This window comes from Trichoderma gamsii (assembly GCF_001481775.2).
Source record: "Trichoderma gamsii strain T6085 chromosome Unknown Scaffold_88.2, whole genome shotgun sequence".
NCBI classification, from domain to species: Eukaryota; Fungi; Ascomycota; class Sordariomycetes; order Hypocreales; family Hypocreaceae; genus Trichoderma; species Trichoderma gamsii.
The window spans coordinates 23,692-41,586 of record NW_020171425.1 but is presented as its reverse complement, the minus strand read 5'-3'; the positions used below and the strand labels follow the sequence as shown (position 1 = coordinate 41,586).

The window sequence follows — 17,895 nt, the reverse complement described above, 5'->3', positions numbered from 1 at the left end:
CCTTTCTCTTCTTCCCATCTATCATCCCACGCATCCACGATGACGTCCACTTTCATATCATATCATTACACAAAGTTGAAGTGGGAGGGTCTCATCGTTGCCTGGAGAGCAAAACGTTGACACTCTCCCTGGCGTTCTGGCTGTTCCACACACTGTTGTTCCCGCCCCGCCGCCACTCATCTCCGGCAACATTCTCAGCATCACTTGCTGCCTCTCCCATGATAATCTCAAGGTCGCGTTTTTGTGAGCTGAGCCAGCTCTTAACAAAATTAGCTGGGTCTTCGCTCAGCGATGTGAAAAATGAGTGCTTGGCTTTGGACATAGAAATTGCTTGCACAAGCCTTGCCAGCTGCTCATCTAGCGCGGTAACCTGCTTCAATGTGGTTGCATATTGGGGGTTGTTCAATATCGGGCGTAGGTTGGACTTGGCTGGATCCTCTACCAACACCTGAACGTCATAGACAGTAGGCTGGGGATTTCTGTGGAATTCTTCGTCCACCCGAATTGTATACTGGAGAGATATTGGGGGCAAGGGGCGAAGATGTGGCATGACATATTCACTGAGCATCGGTATAATACCAGAATCTCGCCCAAGAACCTAAAATAATTTAGTTATTGCAAAAAGAATGTTAGAAGAAGGCACAATTACCAACCTTTTTCAAATAGGCATCGCATCGAAAGTTGCGCCTTTCTTCATCTTCTTGCAGCCCTGAGAGCCTTATGTATTCCCATAAGGCCATAACAGCCTCGTGTTGCGTCGCTTCGGTCATATCAACAACTTGTGCCAGCTCCGGGGTTAGCTGATATCGCTCGGGTGACTCGTGTCTCTGTAGCTTGACCGTGATGTTGATATTCTCGTCGCCATTACGCTTAAAGGTAAATTCGTCAAAGTCGCCATCGGCTGACGCCGCAGAGGCTGCTTGGTTTTGCGAGCCTTCTGGTCTCCTCCATTCTACCGTGTGCTCAGCACCATTCCGAAACCGGGAGTGGTCAAAATCTATAGAAATGGATTGGAAGAAGTGCGAGAATCGGTGCTTGTTTTGATTCGTCTCTGTGCCGGCGGGCTTGTCCTCTGGCTGGTTGCTCTTCAGTTTGTCGACCACGCTATCGTCCTCATCTAAGAGGTAGCCCTCAATCTTCACGCGGTAAGATGCCTCCATAGCCGGAGTGAAGTCAAAAGAATCCGCATTGAGGCTCTCTCCCTGCCAGATCTGATCTTCGGTAGTGTTGCTAATCCAGATTCGCAGCGTTTTTCGCAACTAAGAAATTGTCAGTCAGACTGCACAAAGCTTGAAACAAGCAGTGAAGAGCGGAACTAATGTAACCTTAGAGCTTCGTTTTGCGTCATCAAGCGCATCCAGTCTCTTTCGCGTTATCGTAGCGTCAATCAACCGCTCAATCTCTCTCAACTCGACATATCGCTTGACACCATCGGGATCGATGATACAATCCTCCACGCCATCGGGAATGTTCTTGTCTGTCGGCTTGCGGCTCCTTCGCTTCGCCAATTCGCTAGCGTGGGCTTGTGCTTGTTGTTGTTGCGCAATCTGCGCCTGTGTCAGAGGAACAGAAGGATGCGGTCCAGACGACATCATGGGTCCTGGGCTGGTTAGACGAAATGCGATTCTGGCGTCTGGGCTTTGAAATTCATACCAATCCCTCCCCGCCGCTGGTTTGGAGGATGCGGCGACCGCTGTGGTGCCTGCTGGGCATAAGCGCGGTATTGTGACTGCATTTTGGGCTGAAGTCGCAGTGTGACGGGCACTTTTAGGCCAAAAGCAAATGCGACTCGCTCACGTTGGCGCAAAGTGATACCGCGTCGTGACGGCCGCAATGCGAGTCACGTGCAAGCGCTAATCATGCTGGCAAACGACCCATTGCTAGCGCGTCAGAAGTGCTCTAAACCTCGTCTCACTACCTGTATTCTGCGCTATTGTAAGTACTGGGAACATTCTCGACACATCAAAATCTAAGCTGCAGCAAAACTGAGAGCCATCCCATTCTTACTACTAGGTAGTACTATACTATACATAGAGTCGTACAGAGTCTCTATATTTATCTTATTTTGATATTTATTTCTATTTTGAATTTATTACTTCTCTCTCCTTTTTCTTATACGAAGATTCCATAAATTAGGTTAATCAAGTGCAAACATACTATAATCGTCGGCTTTTGAAATGACATCGCTCCCTTTATTTACTATAAGTTATGATGTCCCACACGCTGTAAACACCCAATAGAATGCAAAATACGATTGTTCAATTACAAACGCAGCACCAAATTCGACTGTTTTTTGTGTTGAAAATATGTGGGAAATATGTGGGAAATATGAGTGAGAAAGCATGGTATTCTATTCTAGATCCAGCATGTCTCCTTATATACTGCTAGTAGTTCTTTATGTACAGATTCATATAAATCAAAGGGCAACTATTTACTCAAAAATAACGCTCCCTGCATAATCGTTTCGCATAATGTGTGTGAAATGTTGGTACAACCATAGGTGAAGTAAAACAAAGAAAGAAGAAGAAAGATCTTTAGTTAAGACCGTTTCGGATGTTGTCATACTGGGAGTTGGGGTAGCTCAGCAAGTTCTGAGTGGAGTCCAGGCTTCCAAGCGCTCTGTGGCTGGTGCCAATCAAGGAGTCGGAGCCAGTCTTGTCAGCAGAAGCTTCCCAGAACATGCTGCCTCCCAGGCCGAGGTTCTTGAGGTAAGAGACCTTGGTGTTGATCATGTCAGGGGTATCGAAGGAGATGAGCTCCTTGCTGCTGGGATCATAGCTGTAGTACGCCTGTGCGACAGAGTCGTACTGGACTGTAGCGCCGGCCTTGGGAAGAACCTTGTAGTCCCAGATACCGTTCTCCCAGCTTCCAGAGCCAATTCCACTATAGGTCTGGCCAATGCCACCAGTGCTCTCGAAAGATCGTCCGTAGATGGGCATACCAAGAACGATCTTGCTTGCGGGAACACCTCCCTTGATATAGTCCTTGATAGCTTGATCGGTGTTGTATGGCGAAGAGTTGGGGTTGGATGGGTTGGCAAAAAGGTTGGCATCGTGTCCAGAGTAGCTGCTCCAAGAACCAGCATAGTCATAGGCCATGAGGTTGACATAGTCGAGGACTTGGCCAAGGTCAGACATGTGCAGGAAAGAGTAGTGCTCTGGGCCAGCGGGGGCAGCGATGGAGAGAAGGAAGTGGTAGCCAGGGGCATATTGCGCAGCATAGGCATCGAGCTGAGATCGGATCTCCTTGAGCAGAAGAACCATGTTGGTGGCCTGGGTGTCATCGGCGGGGTACTCCCAGTCGACGTCGATACCATCGAAACCCCAGTCCTTCATGAAGGTGATGGCCGTCTTGGCAAAGTTCTTGCGGTTGGCATCGGTGCTTGCTGCAGAAGGGAAGTTGGTGGACCAGGTCCAGCCACCGATAGAAAGCATAACCTTCAAGTTGCGGTTGGCCTTCTTCAACTTGAACAGCTGCTTCACACAGCCGTACGCATTGTTACCGACGTCATTCCAGGCTGCCGTAAAAGTTAGTATATCTGCACAGCTCAGAAGCAGGAGAACAAAGGGAGTAGAGCTATCATACAATCGTCATCATAGTGCTTCTGATAATCGGCGTAGGCATCTCCAGAGACGCTACGGGTGAAAATATTAGCAACTGAATACGGGAATTAGAATATTTTGACTCTTGTCTTCACAACTCACACAGTGCCATCTGCTTGGAAATTCATGAACGAGTAGATGACATGAGTGATGTCCGACGCAACCAGATTCTGAGGCTGGAAGTTGCGGCCGTAGATACCCCTTAAATCACCAATAGTTAGCCCTGGTTCTAATGACTCCGAGGTAGCTTCACTTACCAGTTGGTGAAGTAGACGGCGTTTGCATATCCGCTGGCTCTCTTCTCAACAGAGACGTCGCTTGCAGTTACGGGAGATGCAGAGGTGAAGGTGGCCTGCAGCGCAGCAAGCAGGGCCACGGACTTTCCGAGGAAACCCAACATGGTGAAGTAGGTATTTGAGATTCAGCAGAGTTTGTCAAGAGATGCTTTGGAAGGAAGAAGTTGCTACTGAATGGAGCTCTCCAAGTTGCTGCTGCTGGAGGGAATTTTCATCCGAAGTGCTGGAAGGATATGCAGCATATTTATAAGTGATTGTGGACCCTCCTATTGTTCAACGAAATCTGAAGTTGACTTATGAAGCTTCCCTTTCGGGTTCTTAGCACGAGTAGGTATGTAACCCATGCTTTGCCAATATGGTCAATCGCAACGTTATGCTCACTTCTGCTCTAGAATAGTGCCATCGTGCAAGAGCTTGTGGCCCCTGTCCCGTGCCCAGGGCTCGGCGGCTGTCGACTCGTAGAATTCCTTAATTCCCCAGATTCAGAAGATAAGCATATCAGGGGATGCCCCGGCGCAATATCACTCAACTATGCCGCACCTCGCCAAGTCTAGCAACGTTGCTGGTGGTGGCATTTCTCCGATATGCTTATACTGTAGTAGAGCACCCGACTTCCCGGGGGAAAGGGAATGTCTCAGGGGCCCAGATCCCACGCGCGAAGCGAAGCGCCATCCCATTCCAACAAGTCACAGCTTGCGAGAGGCTGCCCATGCGCCTGATCTGCTGCCAGCTGCAGATGCCGATTGCCTTACCTTGCCTGTGCATCTGGTGATGCGCCTCGCAGCCGCCATGATGTGCATCTTCGCATAGAGTTCATCGCCATTCGCAAACGCCGGGAGACTCCAAGATTGACTCGTCTACAACGTGGTATTCTGACTTCTGATACTCGCTGCTGCCCATTCCGCCACTCCGTTATCCTCCAGAGCGTGAGCGTGAGCGTGATCCATCAGCCATGGGCCCACCGCCGCCATACTGCAAGTACAAGTACTAGATGAGGTTCGTCCAAGCCGCGCCAGGACGCCGCCAGCTTTCCTTTTTGGGCAGGAGATAAAAGGGCTCTGCGAGACCTGCCTGGATAAGGCCCCGAGGCTAAGGACCCAGACCCCTGCCGCAGGTTCCCATCTCGTACATATAGAGGCAGTCTATAGGCTTACGTTAGTAGCCTTATCAAAGGTGCTGTTTCTGCTATACCCCGGAGAGGAAGCAGCCGATGCAGCTACGTGGGGGGGACAAGAGCGGGCGCCTGCGAAGAAGAAGAAGGAAGGACTTTAGGTCGCAGTCAACGTGATCTCCTCACAGCAGCCCCATGGGGAGCTCTGCAGGAAAATAGAGACAGCGCCTGGAGCATCTTCTGTGAGTAGCTACGGTATGGAAATAGGCGCCTTAAAAAAAAGACCTATGTGGGGGGATTTCACGACATGTGCCGGACCCAGATGGGGTACTATGCCTTGGTATTAGATGCCCAAACTGCTTAGACATATATTACTAGGTAGGTATTACTGCTACTGCTACTAGGCGGGTAGGTGCTTGTTTTCATTCCGATTTAATGCCTTCGAACAAGCTTAGTGGCCCTGGAAAGCATTAATATTCAGGATGGCCTCTACCTTTTACAGGGTGCCCAGCAAAAGTATTATGGTGGGGGAAGTGAAACAGCACCTGGTTCTTATTAGCTATCGAGTCCTGGCAAGCGCTATGGGAATGGGGGAGCACAGAAGATGACCCAGCCTAAAGGGGCCGATTTAGCTACGTGATTTAACTGACAAGCGGTAGTCTGGCTAAATTGCTGTTACCTACCAAATAGGGAATCGTCGTCTAAAGGAGTTGCTTGCCTGCGTCAGGCGGAAGTATAAGTGGCGGCCGGCGCGAATTAAAATGCGATGTAAGCTAGTAATTAAGGTAAACATTATGCTCTTACACGTTAATATGGCCCTTAAGTGGTGAGCTAAATAGCCGTTATGCAACCCTGCAATTATCACCACACGGTCCTAGCATTTAACCCGTTGCTGAGAAACTAAGCGACCTACTTGGGTAGGTACTATACAGCCTACATATTAGGTAGTAGCAGTGATGATGGTGGTGGTGATGATGGTGGTGATGGTTGTGGCACTATTGCTACTGTACCACCTGTTGCTATCTACCTATGTATTCTCAATAGATAACCCTATCAGGCAGAGGATAGAATCACGGCCTCTCTGTTCGTAGAGTCCACAATATAGTCAGTCCATAGCGTTTTAAACGATGACAGTTAAACCACCGTCCGAGCAGTAGATGGTGGAACTGATTACTACTACCTAGTAGTAACGAGCCCTTACTGTATCAGCCTACCAAAGTTGCCAAGTTGCCTACCTACCTGGATATCTTGGTTGCAGTAAGAGGTAATAGTTCAGTAGTGAGCACGCCTACCTACTACCTAAGGTAGGTATGTTCTCACGCGTGCCCAGATCCTAAAGCTACTAGGTACCTACCTACTGTCCTTAAAAAGTCTTATACACGTGCTTGCATCTATCTGCAACCACTTACCTTCCCGTTCTCAGCTAGCACAAAACACCAGACACTAACATGGCAAGCGTATCCCTACAACACCGAGATGACATCTCGAAAGGAAAGCGCTTGTGCGGCAGTCCTCGACAAAAGAATTGAGCAACAGCGCGCATGTGATGTAACATTGGCTGCCAAAGCGGGCAAGAAGAGCATACAACATGCCTAACTCTATCTTGCCAGCAACAATCATGTTTCTCCTTGGCCGTGAGGCTTCTCACCCTCTCCCTATAATCATCCCCCCACCAAGTATCAAGGTAAGGTATCTGTGGCTCTCGTGGCTGCAATGTTGAATTAACTGGTGGTCGGCTGAGCATCACACAGCCTTGTATTATTACGGAATTAACTGCTAGGTATTCAGTGAGCTAGTTTCTTGCTGCCAGGGGCATTCGCAACAACCATTTCCATGTGTCGTCAATTAGGCAACAGCATTTACACAAGCCCGCCTTCGCCTAGCTGGAGCGATTCAAAGACCGCGGTGAGTGGGCCAATTGGCAGCGCTTGGCTTAGGCCATGACTTCTTCATCGGCCCTCGAGTTAATGACGATTAAGGCGGTCTATACTCGGCATGAAGGACAGAATCCAACAAATGTCACCTGCCTATTTCCCAGATCTGACTCTGGATATGGGTCAATAGATGGAGGTTCTGCAGACTCACCAATCTCGCCACACCACTCTAGGGGCAATTTTGTTTCGCATAACGATGAGCATGAAATTGTATCACACCATGGCCCAGGAACATCAGCTGAGAGATCCGAGGATGGGGCTCCATGCGCTACACCAGAGCAACTACCGAAGCTCTCTCAGGCCTCGCACTCAGGCCTAGCACTTCATCGCCAACTCCTTGCGTGGAAGCCACAGCAGTTGAACCTGGTGTCCAGTAGTAAAGATGCCACGAGCACGCTCCCCTTTCAACAGAAATGTGGCGGTGGAGGCCTTCGTACGCCAGACAGATTTGTCCCTTGGCGTGACAGCGATGAGCCCAGCAGGCAGGTGTATCAGACAACAAAGTCTTTCCAAGACCTCTCGCCGACCGAGAAGTTGCTGAGAAGAAAGAGGGCCCCTTTAACTCCATTCTCAACGCTTTCACGTCCTCAGCGACCCCAAACACATGTCTCTGACGAAAGTCGCGCAGCATTGGCTGGTCAGCCCCAAGGCCGAGGTCTGTCCAGCTCCCCAGGGTTAGGTGGTGGAGGTAGAGCTGTGGAGGCTGGTTTGCTGATCGAGATCGATAGCGAGGAGCCCTTCTTCACGCATCTACTCGACCACGAGACAACCAAGCCAAGGCAATGTATGGATAGTAGGCGGCCTAGCTCCTAGGACGGATACGGTGGAAATAGATCGTAACCATCGTCGACCAGCTCGAAGTAGCACATCAGCTCGTCTCTTCACCATGTCTGTGAATACAACCAAACCCACCCGCCGTGATGATGATTCGCATATTTACCACGGCCGCGTTGCATCTGCGCTAAGGATTGACCGCATTCGCCGAGTACTGGACTTTACCGGCTGCCAGTCTGCTGCCCCTAATTTTCCCATTCGCACAATGTCAATGTTAGCAGACCTGGAGCAAGCTTCTTGGACAAGCGCTGATGCTGACAACGATCTATATGAAACTCCCCGTGAGGCCATATTCGCAGTGTTTATACCAAGCAAGATAGCAATTACTAACTGTTAGTGCCCAGGGAACTACGGTCCGTTGCCCCGTCGGTCTCTTCCTGCGACTCCTTTCCGGTAATTGATATTCTAAAATAGCTCAAAAGGTTAATCGGCTGAAGCTAATGCATGAAAGGGTTCTCGATGCTCCGGACCTGCGCGATGACTTCTATTGCTCCGTTTTGGCCTATTCACCAGTCTGCCAAAAGCTCGCAGTCGGCCTCGGAAATGTACTATACGTCTGGTCTGAAGGAACTGGGCCTCGGCCTATGCATGGATCTCTTTCGCATAACGTATGGCTGACATCGGTGTCCTTCTCCTCTGTTCAAGGGGGGAAATGCATCCTAGCTATTGGACGTTCAGACGGATCCTTGGTGCTCAAGTCCATCTACGATGGTCTCCCTCGCTTCCAGGTACAACAGCCTTTTCCTATATCTTGCGTGAGCTGGCGTCCGATAAACTCCCTGAGGCCTTCTAGGAACCCATTCAACCCCGGTATTGCCGTGCAGACTGAAGATCTGATTGTCGGCGATGATACCGGCGCCATATACTACTATGTAGTAGAGTGGCCAATGAGCTGGGAGGTTACGCGAGATACCTGGCCTGGGACAATCTATCTCAATGCCAAAGTTTCACTTCATAATCAGCAGATATGCGGTCTGGCCTGGTCCCCAAACGGGAAGCTTTTTGCCTCTGGAGGAAACGATAACTTATGCTGTCTTTTTGATACAGACAGTTTGCTTGTTGAAAAACAGGAATCCGTCCCAAAAAGCTCGCGTTGGTTGGGATGGCATTTGGCAACTGAAGGCACCAAAGCGGGTTATGTTGACCAGACTAGAGGCTGTACATCGTCTCCAGAACAACCGTTCAAGCGAGATAATGCCATTGACTAGGAGGATACAGTCGATGTACGCCCTGCAAGACCATTATCCACCCCAATTCGGAGGCTGGGCCCCGGATCAGAGAAGCATCGTTGGATACACAAAGCTGCAGTCAAGGCCATTGCATTTTGCCCTTGGCGCGAAGGACTGGTTGCAACGGGTGGTGGGTCTAATAATAAATGCATCCACTTCTTCCATACAACTTCAGGCTCAGCTTTAGCCTCCATTGCAGTTTCAGCTCAGGTGACGGCTCTTATCTGGTCATCGACGAGGCGTGAGATCGCTGCTACCTTTGGATATACAGAGCCAGAGCATCCATATCGCATTGCCATTTTCAGCTGGCCAGAATGCAAGCAGGTTGCAGCAATCCCATGGGAGGGGGACCTTCGCGCTTTGTACGCCATCTCTTACCCCAGATGCTTGGTAAAGTCAAACACAATACACCCCGATCGAAAAGCTCGCGAGGGATGCATAGTTGTTGCTTCAAGCGACAAGAGTGTGAAATTCCATGAAATCTGGTGTAACGAAGGAAAGATCGTGGGAAGGGGAAGGGGGATGCTGGGGGGCAGTGACATTCTCGAAAGTCTCGAGGGTATTGACAAAGAAGGAGATGTAATCCGGTGACGTGCTTGGGTTTGGTATACAATAAATGCAAAACAGGCTCACCGTGAAGCGAATTCTAGATTGCAAGAACAAGGACCACTATCAACCCTATTTATATAGTACTATTGTAAGAAATAAGTTCCTCTCTGAATGAAAAGCAGAAATCCGATAATGGTGATGATTATGTGAGTAATCTATGGGCTTAGTTTACGCACCAAAGCAAAAGCAACCCGAATATCACATCCAAACATGTAACGATTCAGAATCAATTGATTTCTCCAACGCCAAGCCAACGCCAACGCCGATATTGTTATGATACTCCAGCAGTGATATATAGCAGTAAGATCATTTCAAAATAGCGATTAGCAGCACAAGAATAATAATGAGAGCGAAAATAATCGCTAGTTGCTTGTTATCCGAAGCACTTTTCGCGACTTTTCCTAGAGCCTTCTTGGCTCGATCTAATCGGCTGGAGTGGCGATCAGTAGCTTCGTCAACCTCTTCCAAAATAGCCATGTGGCTTTCTAGTTCATCACCAATTCGCATACTGAGTTCCCGCTGCCGCCCTATGGACTCTCCTAGGCGATCAAGGTGATCATCTTGCTCTTGCATAATCTGTGAATGATATGCGTGTATTTGTTGGTTGGATAATCCAGCAGCGTGGTCACTGTAGCCGAGAGATTCGGAAGAGGCGTTCGGGTCATCGCGGTAGCGGCCGAATAGCTCCTGAGTTGGTGAAGGGGGGTTTTCGCTGAACCGTACGGATTTGGGTTTACGTGCAGATCGGTTGGCGGATGACGAGAGTTCATCTGCTTCTTCGCCGGGTTCTTGAGACAACGAGCCGGCAAGCGAATGGTACTGAGATATTAACTCGTCAAACTGTTTATGCAGTCCCGGAAGAGATTCAGTAATGGCTTGGGAGGCCCTGGTGAGGATTAGTAAGAAAGAGAAGATAAGCGGCAAGTATCGCAATCATGTAAATAGGTATTTATGCGGCTGAGAAGGAAGACAAACACTTCATCGCCGGCCTCTTGGAGGCGAGCGCTCTCTTGTTCTAACGAAGCAATGCCGTTTCGCAGCTGGTCGAACGAGCGGGAGACGTCGCTATTGTGGGAGTTGTCGTCGGGATCGAGATTTTGAGCACGCTGCCACTCGAGCAGCGATAGCTTTATATGATCAGCTAGTAAAAAGAGCTGCGACGGGTTAGACATTTTGCGAATGTTCCAGAGGGCTGTGCAATGGGAATTGAACAGAAGCCCTTTGAGGTGTGTACTGCACTCCTCACAGAGTGTCGCTGCTGGGCGGTACTTTTGTACCTACTTGCGACGTCCGTTTAAGGTTAGCCCAGCCTCGGTCTGGGGACGCAAAGGTGCGCTAAGCTCCGCTGCTAAATTTCCATACCACAACGTCATTTGGTCTCACTTACATACGAGCTTCAACACTAACATGCTTGTCGCTATTTCATCCCTCGAGCTTCAATCTGGACAACCTTCCGCAGGCCTGCTGGACCTCCGTCTTCCAGTAGCATGAGCGTCGTCCTGCCGGGTAAGCCGCAGTCGAGACTTCAAGGTCTGGCTATTGGTTATTGGAACAGCCTACACTTGAATGTAAGGCCACCGTCGTCTGCGACGCGCGAAGCTAGACCTTGGACGAGCCCTACTAGACGCTAACATGACAATATAGGCATATATTACTGGAAATGCATTTACCATCCTTGACGGACTACAAACCATTATCCAAACCATATACGACGAAAATGACGAACCTCTACAGGCAATAGCCATCGACGAATTGATGGGCAAGATCGCTACGAGCACAGCAACGCAAGTTCGAGTCTACAAACCACTTGGAGGGCTACAGGAGGATGCTCCAAAGGTCACTTCGCCCTGGTATTTCCCAGCGTTTGTGATTATTCGAGCTCACATGTTAGTAGTGGGCACTACAACTTACCTTTGACATCCCTCGCGACGACTCAGAAACAGCATGCGCATTGTCTTGGGGAAGCTCGGAGGAGCTCTTGGTTGCTGGCAACTATTTGTCTCTGTTTTCCACAGGGGAGCACCCGGGCCGATCGTGGGAACAATTGCTTCCCAGCCCTGCCAAGATAGCCACGCTGTCATACGACTCGGCGTACATTGCATCCATCGGTCATCATGATTACTTGGCCAAGGTCTGGCGCCGTTTAACTTATGGCTCCGACGATGTTCGATTTGACGTGGCCTACCTCCCTCACCCAGATGTCGTTACCAGCATCCGATGGCGCAAACCATTTCACATCGAGCAAGCAACGGGCAACGTTTTGTATACAAGCTGCCTGGATGGTTACATGCGTGTGTGGATTCCAGTAGACACGCCACAAGGCTGGCAATGGCAACTCTGGGGTAAAATCGACATTACTGAGTCAATACCGAACGACACCTCTCAGCAGGGACCATGGTTGGCTTGTATCATCGACGGGCGAGATTTCACTGCTTCCGTGGAGAGAGCCATCGAGCAACGAATGGCAGATGATAGCAGTACCGACGACGTAGCGCTAGACCATTTGGTAGCTATTGCAAATCGAAGCCCCGAGATTTGCCTTGCCATGAACCGATCCGGGTTTTTGACGGCTTGGGCTCTGGAAAATGTCGGCAGCACCTCGACCGACGACCGCCAAATCTTCAATATTGCTCAAACAATATCACCAGGATTAGAGAACCTATCTAGCCTTTTAAACCCGGATGATATTTCGCATGTGCAAATTGAGACATACTGCAATCGGAAAACTGGACAGCTGCGGATACTGCTGCACATTTTTGACGGCAGGATAGCTATTTTTGAATGCAGTGCAGCAGATTTATTTGATCCCACGGCCAACGATAAGCGATTGCTACTCCATTCAGTATGGTCCGGGCATTCTGCTTCGATTAGGAAAATAGTGCGCAATTTTAGCGGTCGAGCTGTGGTGTCGAGAACAAGTGATGGCGAGACCATTGTTTGGGAACATTCGCCCACGAAGCCAGTTGGGTCCTCTCACGGCCCTCTTGATTTCAGTCGCCGGAGCATCATCCCGGAGACTGAACATATTCATCGCATTTGCGTCCTTCGTAAAGGCCGATTCGTTGTCTTCCTCAGAAAAACTGTCATCTCTCTCTGGGACTGCCGACGTGAAAAGGGAATCAGCCTTGCTCATACTACGTATGAGGCACCGGGAGTTCCTCTTTGTCTCATCATTTTGCCCAAGCCACAAGATGCAGACTACAGGACCGCGCATATCGCCATGATAACGTCCAAGGGACGTGGTATTGTCTGGGAGCTCAGACTTCCCAACTATGCCAAGGATTCAGCAAGTACTTTGGACGTCGGTATCACTGAATTTAGCCAGGTTAACCTCAAGGCTGTTGATGATTTGAAGTATGTTCTTCCTGTTGACCCTGCTGGCTCTGGACCTGTATCATCTGGCTTCCTGGATATTTTTGCCCGTGACATCGCCATGTCCTGTACGCAAACCGGCCGAATCGACCTTTGGACAGCTCGTGTCGATCTAGAACGCAGAAAAGTTGATTGGCTATCAACATGTAGTACTGAGACAGGATTTTCAGATCCATCGCTAGCTAGTGGTAGCATGCTCAAGAAGGCTGCTATAGCAAGGTCAGATGGGTCGAGGCTTGCCATATGGGATGTTGGCGGAGCTCGTCTTGAATTTGACCAAGACTATCAGCTACAAGATTCCATTCAAGACCTTGATTGGACGTCAACTCCCGATGCTCAGTCCATTTTAGCGGTTGGTTTCCAATATCGTGTCCTCCTCCTATCACAAATGAGATTCGATTACTTAAACAAGGGCGCTGCCTGGATACCAATTCGCGAGATCAGCATTCGTGAGCTGACACCTCATCCGATCGGAGATTCAACTTGGCTAGATAATGGTTACTTGCTTATTGGGGCCGGCAATCAGCTGTTTGTCCACGACCGACGGGTTAGTGTCGTAGAATCCCTTACTACTGACCTTCGACTGCCTCATCTTCAAGACGGCACATGGGATCTGTTTGAAGCAGTACAGAGATTTAACGGCCCCCTCCCTGTTTTCCATCCTCAGTTTCTAAGCCAATGCATCCTCGCAGGAAGGAATGAGCTTGTGCGACGAATCCTCGTGGAACTTCATAAAACATTAAAATTCCTTGTGCCAGGAGAATCTGTGGATAACTACCTTGGTATACAGTTGCAGGAATTTTATCAACCAACTGCTGTATGAAAAGCCACCGTTCCATCTATCAAGCCTCATTCGCTAACCGTATACCTAGGAAAATGCCAATCGAGCACTTCACACAGGTTTTGATTTTTCAGACAAAGCCGTCGACGGAGAAGATACTGAAATCTTTACTGAAGAAATTGCTACATCCATTAACGAGAAGCTGACTCGGCTAGGCGTCCCCCAACTCTCTGGTCATGAACAGATTCAGCTCGTAGATATGATTGAATGCGTAGCATTGGTTGAGCGAGAGCGCCGATCTATAGACGAGAATGGGGCTCGCTTTATGCTTTTCTTCCGACAACACGCACTTCGCAAAGGACGCACAAATGAGATACAGCTTTCTTGGAGAGAAATCAACTGGGCATACCATTCTCAAAGCCAAGATATTCTGGCTGATTTTGTGACTCGGCAGAACCATAATGTTATGTTATGGGAGCACGCTCGCGAGAGCGGTATTTTTATGTGGCTTACTGACACACAACACTTGGTTTGTAAACCGGTTCGAAGAGAGTGGCCAGAACAGAGTCATTAACTTTGGAATAGCAACGACAATTCGAAGCGGTTGCCAGAAACGAATATACCAAGGATGGAAATAGAAACCCAGTCAACTGTAGCTTATTCTACATTGCGCTTCGCAAGAGAGCAGTACTCCAGGGGCTTTGGCGTATGGCCGGCGGTGACAAAGAACAAATCACTACTCAGAAGTTCTTGGCTCATGACTTTGAGGAGCCAAGATGGCGTACAGCGGCATTGAAAAATGCATATGCTCTACTTAGCAAGCGACGATTTAGTACGTTGAAGCTATTGATACCTTACTAAAACACAATGGGTTTGGTACTAATGTCGGCAAATGATAGAATACGCGGCAGCTTTCTTTCTATTAGCTGACCGGCTGGAAGACGCTGTCGAAGTCTGTCTCCGCCAGTTGAAAGATTTACAGCTAGCCATTGCGATCACTCGCGTTTATGAGGGCAATGACGGCCCTGTACTACGAAAAGTGCTACGGGAAGAAGTCCTCACAGTGGCGTCGCATGAGGGCAATCGCTGGCTTGCATCTTGGGCCTTCTGGATGCTGGGCAGAAAAGATATGGCTGTGAGGGCGCTAGCTGTCAGTATCACCAGCTTTGGATTTCCTCCCTTGAAAATTACAGAGCTATCAGCCCGTGAAAATAATGCTAATGGATATGCCAGACTCCTATATACACTCTCCTTGAAACGCCTTCCTCACCAGACCTGAAGTCTCGATCGTTCTTGGCCGATGATCCTGCTCTGGTCGTCCTCTATTCCCAGCTGCGGCAGCAAACACTACAGACACTGCGAGGCGCATCCAAAGTGTCGCCCAAAGTCGAATGGGAATTTGTTCTTCACAGCGCGAAGCTGTATGATCGCATGGGCTGCGATCTCCTTGGCCTTAGCTTAGGTACACACTCTCGAGCTTCTCTTCTTTTATGCAGGTGAACACAGAAGCTAACATGAGTATTCTTATAGTTCGCACATGGGAATTCCAAAAACAGACAATGCCTAGAATCGGGGGTGATATGAACCCATTGACGCTCCTGAGGCGAAGAAGCTCGCTCGTTGTCAACGACCTTCATACATCAGAGTTACACGCCAAGATATTGGCCGAGTCTGAACAGGTCAAGCACCCTGTGGCGCCACCTTCGACCTTTCACGAACCAGATGCCGCGTCATTGCTTGATAGTTTTGGCTTATAGAGTAGTGAGCCGCATGCCCTGTATATTTGATAAATGTTCTGTCGCAAAGACTTGTTTCTGCGCGATAGAATCACAGCCCGTGTCTAATTTACGCATTCATTATTTTCACACACACCAAAAAAAAAAGTCGATATACCAAATATGTGGTTGGTATTCATAAATCCTAAGCTGTTCATGCCTGTCGTTTTTAACATTCTGCATTGCCTCCATCGCCTTTAGTTATGATAACAGTATTAATGAAGCCAACAGGCCTCCTTATAGTATCAATGCAAGTCTAGTCGCCGTAGTCATCTTCTCCATCTCCTCCCTTGAGGTTCGCATCCTTTCTGATCGGGATCTTAATTCCTTGCGCAGCAAAAGCCTTGCTCAACGGCGTACTCTCGCAAACCCCAGGAAATTTCTTGGCAGAATAAACATTAAATACCTCGCTGAAGCAGGACGCCAATATCGGAGCCCTTCCAGTATTTACTCTTGAGCCATTCTGTGGCATTCCCCCGCGTGCGGCAACGTTGACAAAAGAGAATCTTAAGCTGTCCAGACAGTTAGCATCTCTACTACTATGGATGGATTGGAAACAACTTACCGAAATGGGCCTTCTGTTCGAACACTAAGATCTTGCAAGACAAACCAAATGCCTATACGCTCCTCTGTATCAGCCAGTCGAAAAGCGCTTGCGGCTAAGCTTCCGATGAGGTTTCGTGTGAACATGCCCTGAGGCTGCCCACCCACCACAGCCATTCTCGTCAAGGAGGTCGAATCTGGCAGATATCCTCTGAATGATGTAACGCTTGCCTGTGCTCCTGCGTCTGAGCGGAAAGGCTGAGACTGGTGCTGTGGGAAATACTGCTGTGGCGGGCCATATGAGCCGCCAGGGGGGTATGATGAAGAAGCTATAATGACAAACGAGATGAATTAGCCTTGGCTGTTTCATGGAAGATATGTGATGATGCTATTGTTACCTTGTGTGTAGTTAGGCTGAGGCTGATAATCCGAGGCGTAGCTCCCATTCTGTGGCGGAGGGTACGCCGCGTCCCGGCTCGGAGGAAGGCTGCTTTGTCCATAGGCTGACTGGGGGCTCTCGCCGATGTATGCATATGGTGCTGTGGAGGAAATTGACGGGCTGTTGGTGGACGAGCGAACAAGATTGACTTCTCGGGTGCCGTCTTCGCTCCAAAGATCGACATTGAGTACAAACATTGAGAAATCGATGTCACTGTTGGCGGATTAGCTTTGTTGACCCAATACAGGAGCAAATATATTCAGTCGCGTCAAGCCACACGTACTTGCTGTCTATCTCTTTACCCGTGGCTATGTCGGTGATGACAAGCCGCACACAGGGAGGTGGTGTTATTGGTCGTCGATCCTACAGAACCATTAGTGGTCTCTTGACAGTGCATTCTGCTTATGGAGGGTGAAATACTACCTTGTCTCCAAAGCCGCACATGCGGGCTCGTCGAGGTTGTTGAGCAACATCAAGGCTTGAAGACTTTGTTAGCTTGATCTAGCTACTGAGAGTGATGACGGCATAGAGGCAACCAACTGATATCTGCGGCCTGTCGCCTCGTCTACTTTTGAAAAGGGAATCAACATGTTCGCTGTCCCCATTTGTTGTGCTTCAGAATGAATCAAAGTGCTAGCCGGCATGTTTGTGAAGAGTTCGTGAGGTCTATGCGGGTGATCAAGGAGACGTTGAGATTGATCCTTGTGTTCGCCAACATAGTGTTGTTGATTCGAGTGACTGGGTTCGGATGGATCTGGCCGCGGCGGCAAGGCATTGTGCTGGACATGCTGTGAGTGAGGCGGTGGCGGTGGATGCGTGTCGTAGGGAGCTTGCAGAGGAGGCAGCTGCTGTTCTCGGTCTAGATGCGGCGGCTGGTGATACGAATAGTGGTGAGGCTGAGGATGAAGGTGTGGTGGAGGAGCCTGGCTCTGGATCGGAGAATGGGCAGCACTGTGTGGATGGCGCAGAGACGGCTGCGGCTGATGGTGATGATACAGATGATCTAGAGCCGCCGAGTTGGAGGCCGAGCTTGGCGGTGCGATTGGAGGCATTGCCAGTGTCGGGCCATGGCCGCCGATGGGCACCTGCCGGGGCGCATCCGAGCCGTAAGCGGAATTCATGATTTGAAGACGTCCAAGTCGGATGGCATAACTGGTGGAGATCGCTGGATGAAGTGACAGACAGAGCCTCCGAGTCTGGTAGGGATGCAGGACTCTAGTGAGCTGCCTAAGCTATAAGCGGGATAGCGAGCCCGACGGAGATGATCCCCAAGTGGCCTCGCTATGATGGATGTGATAGAGATGGGAAAAAGATTTAGTGGGAACTTGGCCCGCCAGGTCTTATAAAGGTGCCGCTAGTGATAATACTGC

At 49.4% G+C, this 17,895-nt stretch overlaps 6 protein-coding genes across 6 annotated transcripts; 2 read left to right on the top strand and 4 right to left on the bottom strand.

Moving 5' to 3' along the window:
- Nucleotides 1–91: 91 nt before the first annotated feature.
- TGAM01_v211083 (26S proteasome regulatory subunit N6) lies at nt 92–1,735 on the bottom strand (the record flags this gene model as incomplete). The annotated part of the gene is made up of 4 exons (XM_018810914.1): nt 92–598; nt 654–1,259; nt 1,326–1,600; nt 1,654–1,735. 4 exons carry the CDS (start codon nt 1,733–1,735, stop codon nt 92–94), a joined length of 1,470 nt encoding a protein of 489 aa, XP_018655883.1.
- Nucleotides 1,736–2,534: 799 nt separating this feature from the next.
- Nucleotides 2,535–4,002, bottom strand: TGAM01_v211082 (chitinase 1; the record flags this gene model as incomplete). The annotated part of the gene is made up of 4 exons (XM_018810913.1): nt 2,535–3,517; nt 3,586–3,635; nt 3,705–3,803; nt 3,860–4,002. 4 exons carry the CDS (start codon nt 4,000–4,002, stop codon nt 2,535–2,537), a joined length of 1,275 nt encoding a protein of 424 aa, XP_018655882.1.
- Nucleotides 4,003–6,949: 2,947 nt separating this feature from the next.
- Nucleotides 6,950–7,756, top strand: TGAM01_v211081 (WD domain-containing protein; the record flags this gene model as incomplete). Its single annotated transcript, XM_018810912.2, has 1 exon — nt 6,950–7,756. The coding sequence occupies one exon, from the start codon at nt 6,950–6,952 to the stop codon at nt 7,754–7,756; it is 807 nt and encodes a 268-aa protein (XP_018655881.2).
- Nucleotides 7,757–9,921: 2,165 nt separating this feature from the next.
- On the bottom strand, nt 9,922–10,787 carry TGAM01_v211080 (syntaxin 8; the record flags this gene model as incomplete). Its single annotated transcript, XM_018810911.1, has 2 exons — nt 9,922–10,501; nt 10,591–10,787. 2 exons carry the CDS (start codon nt 10,785–10,787, stop codon nt 9,922–9,924), a joined length of 777 nt encoding a protein of 258 aa, XP_018655880.1.
- A 315-nt stretch (nt 10,788–11,102) lies between these two features.
- Nucleotides 11,103–15,525, top strand: TGAM01_v211079 (hypothetical protein; the record flags this gene model as incomplete). The annotated part of the gene is made up of 8 exons (XM_024550980.1): nt 11,103–11,183; nt 11,260–11,451; nt 11,510–13,804; nt 13,860–14,297; nt 14,354–14,600; nt 14,668–14,918; nt 15,002–15,230; nt 15,299–15,525. 8 exons carry the CDS (start codon nt 11,103–11,105, stop codon nt 15,523–15,525), a joined length of 3,960 nt encoding a protein of 1,319 aa, XP_024404279.1.
- A 274-nt stretch (nt 15,526–15,799) lies between these two features.
- Nucleotides 15,800–17,646, bottom strand: TGAM01_v211078 (hypothetical protein; the record flags this gene model as incomplete). The annotated part of the gene is made up of 6 exons (XM_024550979.1): nt 15,800–16,055; nt 16,109–16,415; nt 16,485–16,738; nt 16,809–16,888; nt 16,946–17,003; nt 17,066–17,646. The coding sequence occupies 6 exons, from the start codon at nt 17,644–17,646 to the stop codon at nt 15,800–15,802; spliced, it is 1,536 nt and encodes a 511-aa protein (XP_024404278.1).
- Nucleotides 17,647–17,895: the final 249 nt, after the last annotated feature.